Source organism: Lissotriton helveticus, chromosome 2_1, assembly GCF_964261635.1.
Source record: "Lissotriton helveticus chromosome 2_1, aLisHel1.1, whole genome shotgun sequence".
Taxonomy (NCBI): domain Eukaryota; kingdom Metazoa; phylum Chordata; class Amphibia; order Caudata; family Salamandridae; genus Lissotriton; species Lissotriton helveticus.
The window spans coordinates 7349078-7369179 of record NC_136059.1 but is presented as its reverse complement, the minus strand read 5'-3'; the positions used below and the strand labels follow the sequence as shown (position 1 = coordinate 7369179).

Genomic DNA, 20102 nt, shown 5'->3' with positions numbered 1-20102 from the left:
ATCAGTGAAGACTATCAGTACAGATTAGTAGTGAAGGCCATCAGTGCATACTATCAACGCAGAATCCTAGTGAAGGCAATCAGTGCATACAATCAGCACAGATAAGTTTGTGAAAGCCATCAGCAAAAGCTATCAGTGCAGGTTAGTAGTGAAGGCCATCAGTGGGCACAATCAGTACAGATTACTAGCAAAGGCCATCAGAGCACACAATCAGTACAGATTAGTAGTGAAGGCCATCAGTGTAGACTATCAGTACAGATTACTAGTGAAGGCCATCAGTGAAGACTATCAGTACAGATTAGTAGTGAAGGCCATCAGTGCATACTATCAACGCAGATTACTAGTGAAGGCCATCAGTGCATACAATCAGGACAGATAAGTAGTGAAAGCCATCAGCAAAAGCTATCAGTGCAGGTTAGTAGTGAAGGCCATCAGTGGGCACAATCAGTACAGATTACTAGCAAAGGCCATCAGTGCACACAATCAGTACAGATCAGTAGTGAAGGCCATCAGTGTAGACTATCAGTACAGATTACTAGTGAAGGCCATCAGTGTAGACTATCAGTACAGGTTAGTAGTGAAGGTCATCAGTGAAGACTATCAGTGCAGGTTAGCAGTAAAGGCCATCAGTGCACAGAATTAGCACAGATTAGAAGTGGAGTCCATCACTTTACACAATCAGTACAGATTAGTCGTGAAGGCTTTAAGTGCACACAATCTGTACAGATTAGTAGTGAAGGCCATCAGTGAAGACTAACAGGCCAGGTTAGTAGTGAAGGCCCTCAGTGCACACAATCAGCACAGATTAGTAGTGAATGCCATCAGTGCACACAATCGGTACAGATTAGTAGTGAAGGCCATCAGTGCACATATTCAGTACAGATTAGTAGTGAAAGCCATCAGTGCACACAATCAGTACAGATTAGTAGTGAAGGCCATCAGTGCACACAATCAGTACAGATTAGTAGTGAAGGCCATCAGTGAAGACAATCAGTGCAAGTTTCTAGTGAAGGCCATCAGTGTAGACTATCACTGCAGGTTAGTAGTGAAGGCCCTCAGTGCAAACAATCAGCACAGATTAGTAGTGAAGGCCATCAGTGCACACCATCAATACAGATTAGTAGTGAAGGCCATCAGTGCACACAATCAGTACTGATTAGTAGTGAAGGCCATCAGTGAAGACTATCACTGCAGGTTAGTAGTGAAGGCCCTCAGTGCCAACAATCAGCACAGATTAGTAGTTAAGGCCATCAGTGCACACCATCAATACAGATTAGTAGTGAAGTCCATCAGTGCACACAATCAGTACAGATTAGTAGAGAAGGCCATCAGCGAAGACAATCAGTGCAAGTTACTAGTGAAGGCCATCAGTGTAGACTATCAGTGCTGATTAGTAGTGAAGGCCATCAGTGAAGACTATCAGTGCAGGTTAGTAGTGAAGGCCCTCAGCGCCCACAATCAGCACAGATTAGTAGTGAAGGCCATCAGTGTACACCATCAGTACAGATTAGTAGTGAAGGCCATCAGTGCACACAATCAGTACAGATTAGTAGTGAAGGCCATCAGTGCACACAATCAGAACAGATTAGTAGTGAAGGCCATCAGTGCACACAATCAGTACAGATTAGTAGTGAAGGCCATCAGTGCACACAATCAGTACAGATTACTAGTGAGGGCCATCAGTGTAGACAATCAGTACAGATTAGTAGTGAAGGCCATCAGTACACACAATCAGCACAGATTAGTAGTGAAGGTCATCAGTGAAGACTATCAGTACAGATAACTAGTGAAGGCCATCAGTGCAGACTATCAGTACAGATTAGTAGTGAAGGCCATCAGTACACACAATCAGCACAGCTTAGTAGTGAAGGCCATCAGTGCACACAATCAGTACATGTTAGTAGTGAAGGCCATCAGTGCTCACAATCAGTACGGATTAGCAATGAAGGTCATCAGTGCACACAATCAGTACAGATTAGCAGTGAAGGCCATCAGTGGACACAATCAGTACAGATTACTAGTGAAGGCCATCCGTTCAGACTATCAGTGCAGATAAGTAGTGAAGGCCATCAGTGCACACAATCAGTACAGATTAGTAGTGAAGGCCATCAGTGCACACGATCAGCACAGATTAGTAGTGAAGGCCATCAGTGCACACAATCAGTACATGTTAGTGGTGAAGGCCATCAGTGCTCACAATCAGTACGGATTAGCAATGAAGGTCATCAGTGCACACAATCAGTACAGATTAGCAGTGAAGGCCATCAGTGGACACAATCAGTACAGATTACTAGTGAAGGCCATCCGTGCAGAATATCAGTGCAGATAAGTAGTGAAGGCCATCAGTGCACACAATCAGTACAGATTAGTAGTGAATGCCATCAGTGGACACAATCAGTACAGATTAGTAGTGAAGGACATCAGTGCACACAATCAGTACAGATTAGCAATGAAGGCCATCAGTGCACACCATCAGTACAGATTAGTAGTGAAGGCAATCAGTGCACAAAATCAGTACAGATTACTAGTGAAGGCCATCAGTGTAGACTATCAGTACAGATTAGTAGTGAAGGCCATCAGTGCATACTATCGTCACAGATTACTAGTGAAGGCCATCAGTGCATAGAATCAGCACAGATTAGTAGTGAAAGCCATCAGTGAAGACTGTCAGTGCAGGTTAGTAGTGAAGGCCATCAGTGCACACCATCAATACAGATTAGTAGTGAAGGCCATCAGTGCACACAATCAGTACAGATTAGTAGTGAAGGCCATCAGCGAAGACAATCAGTGCAAGTTACTAGTGAAGGCCATCAGTGTAGACTATCAGTGCTGATTAGTAGTGAAGGCCATGAGTGAAGACTATCAGTGCAGGTTAGTAGTGAAGGCCCTCAGTGCCCACAATCAGCACAGATTAGTAGTGAAGGCCATCAGTGTACACCATCAGTACAGATTAGTAGTGAAGGCCATCAGTGCACACAATCAGTACAGATTAGTAGTGAAGGCCATCAGTGCACACAATCAGAACAGATTAGTAGTGAAGGCCACCAGTGCACACAATCAGTACAGATTAACAATGAAGGCCTTCAGTGCACACAATCAGTACAGATTAGTAGTGAAGGCCATCAGTGCACATATTCAGTACAGATTAGTAGTGAAAGCCATCAGTGCACACAATCAGTACAGATTAGTAGTGAAGGCCATCAGTGCACACAATCAGTACAGATTAGTAGTGAAGGCCATCAGTGAAGACAATCAGTGCAAGTTTCTAGTGAAGGCCATCAGTGTAGACTATCACTGCAGGTTAGTAGTGAAGGCCCTCAGTGCAAACAATCAGCACAGATTAGTAGTGAAGGCCATCAGTGCACACCATCAATACAGATTAGTAGTGAAGGCCATCAGTGCACACAATCAGTACTGATTAGTAGTGAAGGCCATCAGTGAAGACTATCACTGCAGGTTAGTAGTGAAGGCCCTCAGTGCCAACAATCAGCACAGATTAGTAGTGAAGGCCATCAGTGCACACCATCAATACAGATTAGTAGTGAAGTCCATCAGTGCACACAATCAGTACAGATTAGTAGAGAAGGCCATCAGCGAAGACAATCAGTGCAAGTTACTAGTGAAGGCCATCAGTGTAGACTATCAGTGCTGATTAGTAGTGAAGGCCATCAGTGAAGACTATCAGTGCAGGTTAGTAGTGAAGGCCCTCAGCGCCCACAATCAGCACAGATTAGTAGTGAAGGCCATCAGTGTACACCATCAGTACAGATTAGTAGTGAAGGCCATCAGTGCACACAATCAGTACAGATTAGTAGTGAAGGCCATCAGTGCACACAATCAGAACAGATTAGTAGTGAAGGCCATCAGTGCACACAATCAGTACAGATTAGTAGTGAAGGCCATCAGTGCACACAATCAGTACAGATTACTAGTGAGGGCCATCAGTGTAGACAATCAGTACAGATTAGTAGTGAAGGCCATCAGTACACACAATCAGCACAGATTAGTAGTGAAGGTCATCAGTGAAGACTATCAGTACAGATAACTAGTGAAGGCCATCAGTGCAGACTATCAGTACAGATTAGTAGTGAAGGCCATCAGTACACACAATCAGCACAGATTAGTAGTGAAGGCCATCAGTGCATACAATCAGTACATGTTAGTAGTGAAGGCCATCAGTGCTCACAATCAGTACGGATTAGCAATGAAGGTCATCAGTGCACACAATCAGTACAGATTAGCAGTGAAGGCCATCAGTGGACACAATCAGTACAGATTACTAGTGAAGGCCATCCGTTCAGACTATCAGTGCAGATAAGTAGTGAAGGCCATCAGTGCACACAATCAGTACAGATTAGTAGTGAAGGCCATCAGTGCACACGATCAGCACAGATTAGTAGTGAAGGCCATCAGTGCACACAATCAGTACATGTTAGTGGTGAAGGCCATCAGTGCTCACAATCAGTACGGATTAGCAATGAAGGTCATCAGTGCACACAATCAGTACAGATTAGCAGTGAAGGCCATCAGTGGACACAATCAGTACAGATTACTAGTGAAGGCCATCCGTGCAGAATATCAGTGCAGATAAGTAGTGAAGGCCATCAGTGCACACAATCAGTACAGATTAGTAGTGAATGCCATCAGTGGACACAATCAGTACAGATTAGTAGTGAAGGACATCAGTGCACACAATCAGTACAGATTAGCAATGAAGGCCATCAGTGCACACCATCAGTACAGATTAGTAGTGAAGGCAATCAGTGCACAAAATCAGTACAGATTACTAGTGAAGGCCATCAGTGTAGACTATCAGTACAGATTAGTAGTGAAGGCCATCAGTGCATACTATCGTCACAGATTACTAGTGAAGGCCATCAGTGCATAGAATCAGCACAGATTAGTAGTGAAAGCCATCAGTGAAGACTGTCAGTGCAGGTTAGTAGTGAAGGCCATCAGTGCACACCATCAATACAGATTAGTAGTGAAGGCCATCAGTGCACACAATCAGTACAGATTAGTAGTGAAGGCCATCAGCGAAGACAATCAGTGCAAGTTACTAGTGAAGGCCATCAGTGTAGACTATCAGTGCTGATTAGTAGTGAAGGCCATCAGTGAAGACTATCAGTGCAGGTTAGTAGTGAAGGCCCTCAGTGCCCACAATCAGCACAGATTAGTAGTGAAGGCCATCAGTGTACACCATCAGTACAGATTAGTAGTGAAGGCCATCAGTGCACACAATCAGTACAGATTAGTAGTGAAGGCCATCAGTGCACACAATCAGAACAGATTAGTAGTGAAGGCCACCAGTGCACACAATCAGTACAGATTAACAATGAAGGCCTTCAGTGCACACAATCAGTACAGGTTAGTAGTGAAGGCCATCAGTGCACACAATCAGTACAGATTACTAGTGAGGTCCATCAGTGTAGACAATCAGTACAGATTAGTAGTGAAGGCCATCAGTACACACAATCAGCACAGATTAGTAGTGAAGGTCATCAGTGAAGACTATCAGTACAGATAACTAGTGAATGCCATCAGTGCAGACTATCAGTAAAGATTAGTAGTGAAGGCCATCAGTACACACAATCAGCACAGATTAGTAGTGAAGGCCATCAGTGCACACAATCAGTACATGTTAGTAGTGAAGGCCATCAGTGCATACTATCAGTACAGATTAGTAGTGAAGGCCATCAGTGCACACAATCAGTACAGATGAGTAGTGAAGGCTATCAGTGCTCACAATCAGTACAGATTAGTAGTGAAGGCTATCAGTACTCACAATCAGTACAGATTACTAGTGAAGGCCATCAGTGTAGACTATCAGTACAGATTAGTAGTGAAGGTCATCAGTGAAGACTATCAGTACAGATAACTAGTGAAGGCCATCAGTGCAGACTATCAGTACAGATTAGTAGTGAAGGCCATCAGTGCAAACAATCAGCACAGATTAGTAGTGAAGGCCATCAGTGCACACAATCAGTACATGTTAGTAGTGAAGGCCATCAGTGCTCACAATCAGTACGGATTAGCAATGAAAGTCATCAGTGCACACAATCAGTACAGATTAGCAGTGAAGTCCATCAGTGGACACAATCAGTACAGATTACTAGTGAAGGCCATCCGTGCAGACTATCAGTGCAGATAAGTAGTGAAGGCCATCAGTGCACACAATCAGTACAGATTAGTAGTGAATGCCATCAGTGGACACAATCAGTACAGATTATTAGTGAAGGCCATCAGTGCACACAATCAGTACAGATTAGCAATGAAGGTTTCAGTGCACACCATCAGTACAGATTAGTAGTGAAGGCAATCAGTGCACAAAATCAGTACAGATTACTAGTGAAGGCCATCAGTGTAGACTATCAGTACAGATTAGTAGTGAAGGCCATCAGTGCATACTATCGTCACAGATTACTAGTGAAGGCCATCAGTGCATAGAATCAGAACAGATTAGTAGTGAAAGCCATCAGTGAAGACTGTCAGTGCAGGTTAGTAGTGAAGGCCATCAGTGGACACAAACAGTACAGATTACTAGTGAAGGCCATCAGTGCACACAATCAGTACAGATTAGTAGTGAAGGCCATCAGTGCACACAATCAGTACAGATTACTAGTGAAGGCCATCAGTGCACACAATCAGTACAGATTAGTAGTGAAGGCCATCAGTGCAGGCTAGCAGTGCAAGTTATAAGTGATTCCTGGAGACTAATGACAGAGCGTGCATTTAAGCAATGTACAATATTTAATTAATAATCAGCAGATGTATCTATGAGTTGTTCTGTTAGTAATCATCAATTGCCATCTTACCCTTCAGCTTTCTTCTTTACTTTCTGCAGCTGCAGTGTGATGACGCCGGCAGCGGAGTCTTTGCCGGGGTAGACCTCCGTGGAGATCTTCTTCTGATTCTCGTCCACCATGATGACCTTGATTCCTTTTCCCCCCATAAGGTCACTCTTGGTGAGGACGTTCAGGTCCAGCTCGGTCGCCGGGCAGCTTGTATCCTGCATTTTCTTAACATAATCATTTAATTCTTTCTGCTGAACTTCTGATAATTTATTTTTTGCTCCCTCAACTGAAGTCTTTTCCATATCATTGTGTTCTTGTTCAATAAAGAATCTCTCAGTCTTATTCCTTCCAAGAATATTGTCGACAATTTTACCTGCTTGCTTATTCACTGCTGCATGCAAAGGTTTACTCACAAACCCGTTTAGGCGGCTTGAAAGCAAATCAACAAAGTTATCATTGATATTTTGGGATATCAAATCCAATAGTTGATCTTTCATTTTCTCTACAGCTGGGAAGTTGCGGCGTTCATCATCCTTATAGTCGGCAGCAGATTCTAGCTCATCACATTCTTTGACTATCGAAGGAATGACTCTATTTTCAATCATGTCTTGAGTTGGGGCAGAACTTATCATCTGCACAAACTCCACCGTTTTTTTTCCGACTTCAACACTCAGTTTGAACCCTTTCTGGATGACTCCTTTCGCTTTGGCCTCCTTCATGATTTCCAGAATGCCATCTTTCATGGAGTCGAGATAAGTAAAGAACGTTTCCATGGTGCTGTAATCCTCAGCAATGTCATCGACAGCAGACTGGCAAACATCTTCCATTGCACTATTCATCATCTCTTTATGGGTGTCTCGAATCTGAAAAGTCTTTGGGTTTTCTGTTTTTAGGGCACCCTCCGGCACCCCATTTGCAACTGTAAACTTTATAATTGTTTGTTTCAAAGCTTGATTCTGCTTGACGGATTTTGCTATCATGCCTTTAAAGGCTTTTCCAAATATATCCTTGAAGACCCATTCGAGCGCTTCATCCATGCCATAATCTAATACTTGAATAACTCCTTGTTTAGCCATTTCTTGGCCAGTGTACTTCACTGCCTGCACAAAGTTCTTCTTCATGGCAGAACTCGAGGCAAGGGTTTTAATGGATTTGGATAGAGTATTTTTGGAAATGGCAGAGGTGGCTGATGTTACAGATGTTTTAACGGAAGAAATTAGCGCTTTTCCAGAACGAATGATGTCATCGGCAAGAGATGCAAATGTTTTGGTTCCATTGAGTAGACCTTTTGTCACTTTCATAACAGCCTGTGCTGCCTTTTTAATGATGCTAAAACCTGCAGTTATGAGTGATAGCCCAATACTAATGGCCTTGGATATTGCCCATTCTGCCCAATCGAATGCCCCTTTTATCATCCCTTCGATCCCCGATATCATATCCGACACACCCTCAGAAATCAGACCCATTCCGAACTGACTAGCCGTCCCACAGGTGAAAACACACACAAGAATCCCAGCGAGGACCTGCAAAGCCCCAATTATGAAGCAAATGAGAGCACTGATGCAGAATTCAGGTTTCTTCTCGACTTCAAACACAAAGGACAGGCCATAGTCATACAGCACATTCAGTTCATCGGTTGTTATAGGACTGTGATCAGTTGCCAATGAGAAGACTGCCTGGTCCTTGGTGATAGCTTTGCTTTTGTTCTTTTGGAGCTCAGTTAGCTTTGCAATGGATTTATCGATGTAATCGATCCAGGACTTGAATAGACTCATGCGCGTCTGCATTTGTTTTGAGAAGTTGGGATCATCTCTGTTGTGAGGTTCAAACTTGGCTAAGCAAGACATCTGGCAGGAAACAGTGGTGTTTGTCACCTCAGATATATAGATTTCCATCATCTGCTTAGAATCTTTCAAGAGATCCATTGCCTTCTGCATGTAGCCTGCCTTTCCCAGATTAATTGTAATGTAGGCCTGATTGTAGAGTGAGACGGCACGGTACACCCGATCCGTCTTCTCTGCTTTCTGCCAGAATGATAGCGCCCTGTAATCCGATCCCTTATTCTGAGTGTGGAGGTACATGCGATCCAGAGCCTGTTTGATGAAGTCGTAGAAGTTATCGGATTCTCCTCGCAGGAGGCTGTCTGCTCTCTTCTGAATCACTTGGTCAAGGTCTCTTTTGAGCTTGTTGATGTCCTTATGTTCATCTATGTCCTTGTCATGAAGTGTGAGCCAAAGAGCCCAGCTCTCCTTTAACGCATTGAGAGCCGGGCGGTAGTCTAGCTTTGTCTGAGAGTAATCAAAGGAGCCACTGTCATTCGATGAATCAGAAGATTTGTAGATATCACGTTGTTCAGCCTTACTGTACTTCCCCTGAAACACATTGAGATGTTCACAAAACTTCTGAAAGAGTTCTTCTCGCATCTGTACTTCAAAGAGCTCCTCAGCCTCCATCTCGGCGATGTGTGTTTTCTGGTAGTCTGCTCTGAGTTGTCTCATCACCTCGATGGGTTGGTCCTGATAGGATGGTGACAGGTCATCATAGTTTAATATCATTCGGACCATGCCAGGGTTGCCTTTGCGAGAGGTTCTGCCAAATATCTGCTTTTCTACCCTCATGTTTGTGGGAAAGTGGGTGAGAATCACAAAGAGCCCTCCACATTTATTTACATCTTTGGAGATTTTAACATCTGTGCCTCTTCCACCGAGGTTTGTGGCAATAATAACATCTCCAGCATCAAACATTCTTGTTTCAATGTTGTCTTTATCACTTCTGATGTACAAGGTTATTTTATCTGGCTTGGAAACAGCTTTTAATTCTATTAACTCTTTTTGAAGCTTTTCAGCTGTTTTCACATCTTCACAGACAACTAATGCTGCTTGGCCCTTGCCCCACTGGCTTTGACTTGTGTGCTTCTTCACATGTTCACAGATACTTTTGATCCAGACTTCACGGCCACCAATGACCTGTAGAGTTGGTAGCTCAGTCTTCTTGGTATGGCGGTGAGTAGGCATAACATAGCAAGACACATTGTAGTGCTTTTTAAGAAACTCAACCTCTGCTTCATCCCCTAGGGTCCCGGAGACCCCGAACATGCCTGTGCCTTTAGTGTATCGCTGAAGGAAATGGAAATTTGACATGAAGTTGGTGATGTTTGACAGTGGTGAGATCGCCAGCTGGTGCTTCATCTCCAGGAACTGCTGTAAGCCGTCACCCCAGCGCTTGTTCTTCTCAAGGACACCGGTGGCTTTGAAGTCCACTGGGATGATGGAGTGGTATTCGTGGATGGGTGAGGTGGACTTCACTTGACTCATGTCTGTGGCTGATTCTATCATGTACTCTCGATCCTTCTCCATCACGACTGCCTTCATAGCATTTTCCACAAAGACCTTCATCCTGTTCTGTGTGTATTGCTTCAGGTAGGCTGGCAGGAGAATAAAGGTCTCATCCTTATTCTCTTGTTTATCTGGTGGCTGATAGGTATCTGAGTACCTGATTCTTGATTCCAGTTCAGTGACCGCTCCTTCGATCAGAGCCTTCTCGCTCATCACCACACAGGCACAGCCATGTTCCTGGAGAAGAATGCAAATTTTGTCATGATCAGATGTGGATTTATTGTCTGATGTGGAACTGATCTCAAATTCCGATGCTTTACCATCCTTTACCTCATAATATTCAAAAACAACAGCATCTTCAAGAACCTTCTGAAATACAGACAAGAGATCTCGCTGCTGAGCCGGCCCAAGTTTATCCATGAGTTCTTTGATTGCAGAGTCTTGTGGCGCTTTAGTGATTGGCTGATCAGACTCCACTAGGGTGGATTGAAGCTTCTTCACGTCCTCTTCAGTAAAGAACCCCAGCTGCAGTCCTGGCAATAAAATGTCAAATGAGGAGAAATGCTCTGATTTCTTTGGTCCCATGACTGCTGCTGCAGCAACTTTGTGAAAGTATTGTGTTCCTGTTGCCCAAAGAATGTCACCAGTTTTGGCCTTCTGGATGCGTTGGCAAGTGCACATCTTGGCCCAGATGGCTGCCAGCAGTTGTTCTAAGTGCCGCATTCCTGTTGCTGCATGTGAAAGGTATGTGACTTGGACGCCGCTGTCTAAGGTCATATAGTCCACTTCATCCACAATGGATATGTCAAAGGTCCGATCTCCTCTGGTTTTGCATTTTTCAAACTCTTGTTTTAGAATGTCAGCAGCAAAGTTCCCAACAGTGCCATACACAATATCAGCTGCATACGCCTTTTTAATTGCCTTGTCAATTTCTCTTGAGTCAGTACATTCATCTAGCCCTGGTGGTGGTACAACGCTACAAGACACATCAAACATCTTGTATAGTTTGATCCATTCCTCTTGATCACGACGGGCAAGCACTGGTGAACTTGTGATAACATCAACCTTCTTCCCTCGGATGGCATGAACAAGGGCGAGCATGGCCACAATGGTAGATTTACCCTCTCCAGTAAAGATCTCCAAAAGACAACCATTGCGTGCAGGGTCTTTAGAAATGAGAAGAGCCAAGAGAGCTGCGAGCTGAGTCATGCGTGGGAAATAGCCCTCAATCTTCTCCCCCGATTGATTTACAATCGTCGTGGTGTCCTGAACAGCCACACACAAGCCAATCAAAACTTTCACCAGTGTCTCAATATCAGGATTTTCAAAGTCTATTGATCTGGTCATGGCTATACCTTCTTTCTTCAATGTTTCATCCAGATCTAGTGTTTCAAATGCTGGAAGCCGAGCTCCAACTTCACTCAGCACTTGGTCCAGGATAGAAAGAGCCTTTCCCGGATAATTGTTTTTTCTCATTTCTGCTATTATGGCATTCAAATCTTTGTCCTTTTCATTTTTTACATGTTGCTGCAGAAGCAGCAGAGGATCCTGGTCTTTCAAAGATACAATGGTCGTGTTTATATCAATCTGATACGTCTGTACAAGTCGGAGTATGCTCTCCATCTTCTCTTGTGAAATATTGCTCTCCTGCGCCTTTAGAGTGAATCGAACAGCCTGGATGTGGGTCCAGACTCCACTAAATAAAATGTGCTCTAGAAAGTCTTGGCTGGTTCTGGAGAGATCAGAAAATACTGCTCTTGACAATTTCCCAGCTAAACTCTTGTTTGTTTTGTGGAGCATGTACAGGATACTTATAAGAAAGCTGGATTTGATGTCAAGCTCGTCTTTGTACTGCTGAAGTTCAGTTGTATCTAGGTCACAATCTTTCAGTGTCACTTGTGCTGTTGCCAGAAGGAGACTCAGCTGTTCGGTCAGTGACATCTTCTTCTCTAAGGTGTTATTCAAACTTCCATGACACCAGATGTTTAGGCCCATCGATTCGATGTTCCTGGCGATGAGATACTGCTGTAGGGTTTGCATCCTTTCTCCAATGTCCTTAGAAGCAGTACTTATATCTTCATTTATGTCATAATTAATTAAGAGCTGGTTGAATTTCTCCTCAACATCATTTTCCTAAAATAAAAAGATTACAATATGTGTTAATTGCTCTTTCAGTGGGAATCTAGGATGACAACATAGACAGGAGAATCAGAGAAAAATCTATCTTCCACTTGGCCACTACTTTTGCTAGTACATGTTGGAATTATTTTTTTATGACAGTCCTGCAACAGTTAAAGGTGATTTATTAGTTCAGTTGTAAATGTCTACGTCTTGAGTCCCAGGGGCTCAGGTCTTACCGCACTGCTCTTTGGACACCATACATTCCTGTTTCAGCCTTGATTCATCAAGGATGAGAAGTGGTCAAGGAGGGCCAAGGGTTAACCTAGGAGGGGCTGCGCTATTAAAACTTGGATACAGTATGTCACAACGTAATAACAGTAAATAAAGGTTATGGAAGCAACAGCTTGAACAAGAGCTAACCTATAGAGTTTCTTAGTGCATACATGTTCTAGCACTACAGGCGCATGAACACTATGATCCAAGGGCAATATTATCCTGTTGGCTGAAGACACAAGCCTTCAGCAACTTCCAGAATTACTTGGATCTCAATTGTGTACAATGGCCTGTGGTTTCTTGTGAGATTATGACCAGATATATGGTTGCAAAGTGTTGAATGTTCTGTGATATGTCTGCATGTCTCTGGCCATGCTTCTGAGGTGGTTATGGGTTAGTGTATGGTCCAAAACTCTTAATACCCCACCATGAAACATGAATTAGATTGTCATTCCACAATGAGGATGTTTGAGTTTGGAACGCTGTAGTTCATGGACGGCTGCTGGGAACTGGACTCGGCACAATGATGGTCTTTCGGGAATAAGAAATGCTTGTGGATTGATTTGTCATAATTATCCTGTTTTCCCCTTTTATTTAGGCCGCTTCTTGAATGACATATGTTAGTATTTTAGATATAATTCTCAAATATATGATCCACATTTATTTCTGGCATTATTCATTACATGTTTTTTCCTGTTGTCCATGGTATCTGAATTTCCTATTTTGAGAAATTATTATAAATAATGTACGTGATTTAATGGAAGCTGATATTTTCATTTTTTTTAAATGTATTTATTTAAATAGATGTATGCTTTCTTAATAAAAACCATTGCATAATGATACAATAAAATTAATCCTAGAACAGTTCTAAAAGAATAAGAAATTATAGTGCTCCACGTCGTATCTGGTTGACACCAATTTGTAGGCTCTTGGGAACAGTGAGGCCGAAAGAATCCTAAAAACTGACACACCAGAAGTGATTGTCATAGCAATGGCAAAATTCCTGGGATGGGCTTGGGCAATAAGAACAGGTTACCAGGATTAGCCTTTAGATTAAATGAGATTATATCATGCTGTGCAGTATTTTTCTTCTGTGTGAATACATTCCATTTTTAATAACTACTTCGCTCCAAAATTTGAAGACCGCATAATGAATTACAACAAAGTTTTATCATAATAACTTTTATTGTTTTTTATAATTGTACATAGTGATTTTATAAAAATTGTATTTATACATTGATTTGGGCGTGTTCCACTTTTGACATGATGTTGTTCCACAGGGGCGCAGAAAGCACCCTAGACACCAAGGGTTATTTTTTTTTGTAGGTCAGGGATGGGGGCTGCCCAGAATGGGCATGCCATGCTCCAACCCTTCTGCACCCAAAATAGGCAAAAGTCGTTCTGCCTCCCCCCCAGGAGGGCAATCGGGGCAAAAGCCACTGTTCTGCCCCTGGGAAGGGGCAGAAAGCACACGGCACCAGGGATTAATTTTTTACTTTTTTATTTTTATAGGTAGTGATGGGGGCTACTCAAATCAGCCTGCCAATGCCCCCACCCCAAAACAATTGCCACAGTCGTCCTTCCCCCTCCCCCCCCGCCGGAGGCAGATGGGGGCATTAGCCCCTTATCTGGCCCCCAGGGCAGAAAGTCTACTAGGCACCAGGGATATTTTGTCTCCAAAGTTCAGGGGCGGGGTTTGCCCAAAATGTGAGTTGCAGGCCATTGGCCCACCCACACAAGTAAGGTATCATTTTACTAGGGAGAAAATGTAGTTGAAACAACTTGCCAATGCTATGAGAAAAAGATGGTACTCCCATTACACAAGAGGAAATGGATCTTAGAAATGTAAAGGAAGAGATTGGTGAAGAGGTACCAGGAAGGCATAGACATGCCCCGGTGTATACATGGGAATGCAGTATTATTTGCAGTGTTACAAGGATTGAATTCATGGAAAGCGTGGAAGTATTCTAAATTATAAGGACATTCATTGGTGTGTCTAGCTGTTGAAACTCGGCAGAGATTACTGTTAGCATGAGCTGAAGCCATTTTGTTTTTGGCATCCATTTTAGTTAAGCCATGTATTTGCCATCTGCTTCCCTGTCTTCGCTGTTGCGTGCTTCTCTACTACGCCGGAGTCATTGTCTATAGTTAGCTCCTGCAGCACTGAACCTGAGTACTGCGCATGCTCAGAGACGTTTTAGCTGTTAGGATGCACCTGTCTTGTACTTAACTGTCAGGCTATTTTAACTGATGTGAGCGGTGATTTAGCACCTCCCATTTTGTTGACTAAGCGATTCTCATGTGTCCTTGTATGTGAATGTCTCTTTATGTGTACACTTGTACTACCTCTTTTTGAACCTCCATGCTTACACTGCACTTACTACAATGTAAAGGCCCATGGCTTCTGTACTCCATGTGCCGCCTCAAACATTGCCTGAGGGTTCTGTATCGATGTATTTCCACTCATGAGTCCTAATAAAATACTTTCTTGATATTACAGCTTCCGTGCCAATCTATACTTTGTCAGTCTAAAGGACCAGTGCGCAAAAGGGCGAACCCCTGCACCAGGTGGGCTCCTGGAAAGGCTCACCCCCACAAATTGGCAGCCAACGTGGTGCTCATCCGCGATTCGGATGCCCGAAGGAGTGGTCACGACGGAGGTTTGGAATCTCGCTTAGGATGTACACTGCATGAGGTGGTCCTTGTCTTTGCAGGCCGAAGTGTTTTTCCGATCTTCCAGATTCAACCCTCCAGGAGATGCCGTTCTTCGACTGAGAACCCTTTTGGCGTTCATCTTCCAGTGACTGTTTGGCCAATTCAGAGCTTGGTAGCTGGAGGCTGGAGACTTTTGCTTGGTAAGGTCGTTGGATGCGACACTTCTTGATTTGTTTAGCCAAAAGATTCTGGTTTGATTTGGGTATATATAAATTGCAATTTATATAGGCAGGTAATGACGAGATTTTTTTCTCAATTTTGAATTCATGAACGGTACAATATTGGTGTTAATTACCACTTTGTTATAATATTAAATTTACTATCATGTTTTTGGCATGCATGTTTCAAGCACGCTTCAAAGGATGTGTTGCTTTCTTGGAGGTACCAATATGGATTTAGAACACAATCAGCCGGCTCCCCCCCGAGGGGACACCAAATAGGGATATGTATATTAAACATAGCATTTCTTCCATAATGTATAGTACACTATGGAACAAATATACTAAGAATGATCCTGATTTACGATGGCCAATATATGGGTCATACGATATTATAAAAATTCAGTATGTGGAACAGTGTGTGTTTAAGTGCAAAAGTAGACCAGATATGTTTGACTGTGTGCGAATGTGGATGAAAGAAGCGCATGAGAGAGTGAGGAAAGAGCAAGCTTTAGCAGACAAAGAACAGCACAGAAATATCTTTCAAAAAGCGCAGGAAATGAAAAATAATGAACTGAAGCAAATAAAAGAAAAATAGGATAGGGAACACCGTCTACAGGTAAATGGCCAATACCCTGTCCGGCGCCCCCTCTATCCTCTACTTAATAAACCACAGGATGATTTAATTTTGTTAGATCGATCTCTGCCACCGTATACGTTTCCCTCTGCCCCCGAGGATGATTCTGATGATGACAAATCTTCCCCAGATCACACAGGGACAAGGTTAGACCCTAAACGACACACTAGTTCAATGTTGCTCGCTGACCGTGCAGCCACAGTTAGATCTGCTGCTCAAAAAGCAGCTTGCGATACCACCTGTGCTCCAGACATTATAGTAGAGGTTCAGCAATGGTCAGAGTCAGAGCGGTTATATTTCACAGAGTCATTTGCTGAAGAAGTAATTAGGAGTTTTAGGAAACGTTCCTAAGAATTAGAGCCTGCTGATATAAAACATGATCATAAACAATTGAGTGACAGTCTTTTTCTCCCTTCTCAGGTGGCCGATTTAATTAGACCTGTGGTTAAACTACGAGCTGATGTGTTCCGTTTGCGAGAAGAGAAAAAGGCAGCTGCTTCAGTTGAACAAACAGCTCAGACCCCCGTGACGCAGGAGGGAGTTCCTGGGACAGATAGGTATACTGTAGTTCATGGTAAACCAATGCGTGAAGCTGCACCTTTATATGTCCCTCCTAGGGGTGAGGGAACGAGTGATAATAAAGATTCAGCAGATGCAAAGGGATATTTTGTTTACAATTGGGTTTAAAGTCTTTGGAGTAGAGCGGGTGTCATGGTGCTGAAAGCTGCTTTGCCTGACCCGCGGAAAAATCCGGCCGCCTTTTACGAAGAAGTTGAGGGGGCTATTAGTTCTTGCACTATGACTTTACCTGGCATTGATATGTTTTTTGACTTTTTTTATCCCCTGATATGTGTAGATTTATTCGGAAAGTAGATAATCAGAAAAATGTTGGGATATTTGGACAGAAATAGAGAGAAAAGATGCAGAAAGGCCCCCCGCGCAGAAACCACAACAAGAGATGTTAGACCTCCCAAAGGCTGTCATTGTTAAATTGAAAACCCTTATATCTTCTAAAAAGATAAACTGGACTATGTTAGCATTCTGTAAGCAAATGGCCCATGAGTCAGTTTCTGATTTCTTTACATGGTTTGAGGAGACATTCCATGACTTTAGTGGGCAGTCATTGACAGATGACACGGGCAAGCAGCTTTTCGTTGACAAATTTGGCGTGAACATGTTGCCAGGAATAGCTAGTCGCCTAAAGACCAGCGAGAGTTCATGGACTACTTCTTCCCCAGTTTCCCTTTTGACTTTGCCCACTAGTATGAACATCAGGAATTGGAAGAAAAAGGCAAGGAGGATAAAAAGACTAAGGATTTAAAAACAAAAGTTATGTTAGCTCGGGTTTATGGTCCATCTTATGGAGGTGGTGGAAGAGGCGGACATGCAATGTTTCGTCCTGGTGTACCCTCCTTTCCTCTAGTTACTTTGTCTTCTGATCAGTGAGCTTAATGTAAGGAGATTGGACATTGGCGCTCTGAGTATCCGTTTTTGCAAGATCAGCAGTATCAGCGTGGTAGAGGACAAATTAGAAGCCGCCCAGGGAACTCAGGAAATAAGGGAGGTATGGATAATCGTGCAAGGTTTGAGTCAGTAAGGCATGCTCAAAATTCTTCTAATACCTTTGATAGTCTGTTGGACCTGGCCCTCTCTGCAGGGTCATCCCTGAACTGTTTGCCTTCCTCCAATATTCTCTCTGACCTGTTTGTGTTGGTTTAATTGTAGTGTAGTTCCTATCTTCCCAATAGGCTCTGCGCATTGGAATAATACCTACAGCAGTAAAGGCCTAGGCCAGACGTTAACTAGGTCTACTACTGTCGATACTAGACTTAAGTTTTGGGTTTGCCAGCGTAGCTCAGAGTTCGCTAGAAACTTTCTCGAATGTTCAAGGAGGAATTAACTTCCCTGATTAGACAAGAAGGGATTTAGTTTCTGACAACCATAGAACATGACAACTTTGCTCTCCCCTAATCAAGAGTCAATCTCGAGAGTCGTGTGAGCACAAGGCAATTATTTTACTCAGTCAGTACGTGCATTCTTAGTCTCATCAGAATGTAGAGAAAAGGAAGAGACGGGCGTGTTCAATAAAAAGGTGTTATTTATTGATCAGTCTCTTTTCTCGTACATGAGAAATGGATCGATATTATTGCAATACTTATAGTTAAGTAAAGTGCATACATTAAAAGCAATAGTATAAAATAATACTGTAAAAACATTGATATGGTTTCTGAGCCATATGATGTTTGAAATGATTAAAATATATTTACATACACATATACATTTGACTAAACGTACTCAACTGGTGTTTCTAAATACGCCTACCCCGTGTACCTGACCTAAGTCTAATGCGTGGGCGGGAATAGAAAGTTACAGTTTAAGTTAAGTTTGTTTTTGCCAAGTGAATAACTAAAGAATTCTCTGTGAGGGGTTATTCAGTTCTGTACCTGGAATTTAGGATGAATGAGGAATGGTATCTCGTTCTCTGGTCTCGATATTCCAGGCTGCCTGCGAGGGCTACCCGGAAGCGCCGGTGCTGGGTCTCTCGGCTTGAGATAGCAGCGCGTCTCTCAGCGTGTCAGGAAGGCGGGGCTGTGCCAGCGGGGTCTGCTTCTGCTCTCGGCTTCGGCAAGTATGGCTGCTCCGTCTTGTCACCACGCGTGTGTTTGCATAGGGCAAGATCGGTAATATTTATACCTTAAAGGTGCCGAGATTGACGTAAGGATGGACATAGATACGTCAATAAAGATGTCATACGACTTGCTCGTTAGCACATTCTTTACTAAAGTTCTCTGTGAAATCAAAACAATGGCCGCAGGGTTTTTCCCAGGTTGTCATAGGTTTGATTTGTTATGAGAACGTCGTATGCCTTATCAGGGGCTGGAGGAATGTCGCTTGTCTAATTAGATCTCAAGCGTTATGACCTAATCAGATAACACGTTCCTGTGCCGTAGTGTGACTGCGTCAGATAACGGTATCTGCATCATGGGGGCTGTTCTTGCCTCATGGGCTGACTGTTAGTTAACTTGATAGTTAGTTTAACCAGAATAGGGTCAGGAATAGGGGGATCGATTCAGAACCTATAGGAATACATGACACCCACTCCACGCTAACTATGGTCATATTTACTAATCTATGCATAGTATAACATAGTACAACATACTATAGAGAATAGTGTATACCTTACCACCCCAAAATACATAAATGCATTTTGAAATTTTCAAATATACTGAAAAATTGCAGTCATATATATTGTATGCACCTAAGCTATGAATTAAATGCAAAAGTAAACACGCATTTGTATGCATTATTGCTTATTTGGTATTTGAGAAATACACATGAAATGGCTCTTAATATGGCTATACAGAAAGGAAGTTCGAGACCATTTCATCACATAATAAAATATTTATGAACATCCCAGCGGGCAACTAAAGTTTATAAAGTATCTAAAAATAGAAATCTTAGTTCTCTAGGAATAGTTTCTTACTTTAAGCAGAAGATTAGTGTCCCGAAAATTTTGTAAAAAATAATTTGGGGCTGCTAAAAAATTGCTGTCCGTGAGCTGGTGGGAAAAATTGTTCATGTGACTTTATTTTTAAAGTTGAAGGCCGAATTCAGGGAACGCCGTGTGCGAGCTTGCTCAAAAGTCTCTATTTCTGTTCTGGAGAGAACATCATATCATTAAGGCTTTCGAAAAAACTGTCAACAGCTTCATGGGAAAGTTCCACTAAGTCGGAAATAGGTGTAACCATGCATTCGTGCGCATGATTGTCTCCATTGACATTCTGATTTGCATTGCTGACAGAAGGTCGTACCTGATCGATGCTGCTTTCATCTTGAACTTCACTACTCTTCAATCGTAGTGGTGAAGATTCCAGGAATGCCGTCATCAGGATTGGCAGCCTTTGAGGGCAGCACAAAGCGTGAACCTTGGTAGGAACCAACAGTGTATCTGCATCCACTGGCGCATCCGATTGTAGCGTCAGACAGGTGTCTAACACGCATTCTTCTCCGCATAGCAGACACCTTAGTACAGGTAAAACACACCTTTGCCACATTGGTCGAAATGATA

At 42.9% G+C, this 20102-nt stretch overlaps 1 protein-coding gene across 1 annotated transcript in view; it reads right to left on the bottom strand.

Annotated features, from left to right (window-relative positions):
- LOC144819163 (uncharacterized) overlaps nucleotides 1-20102 on the bottom strand; it is a 517380-nt gene that overhangs the window by 111262 nt on the left and 386016 nt on the right. Inside the window, exon 10 of the mRNA XM_078677135.1 lies at nucleotides 6816-12262. Within this exon, the coding sequence (XP_078533261.1) occupies nucleotides 6816-12262 (5447 nt within the window). The remainder of the gene's footprint in view (nucleotides 1-6815; nucleotides 12263-20102) is intronic.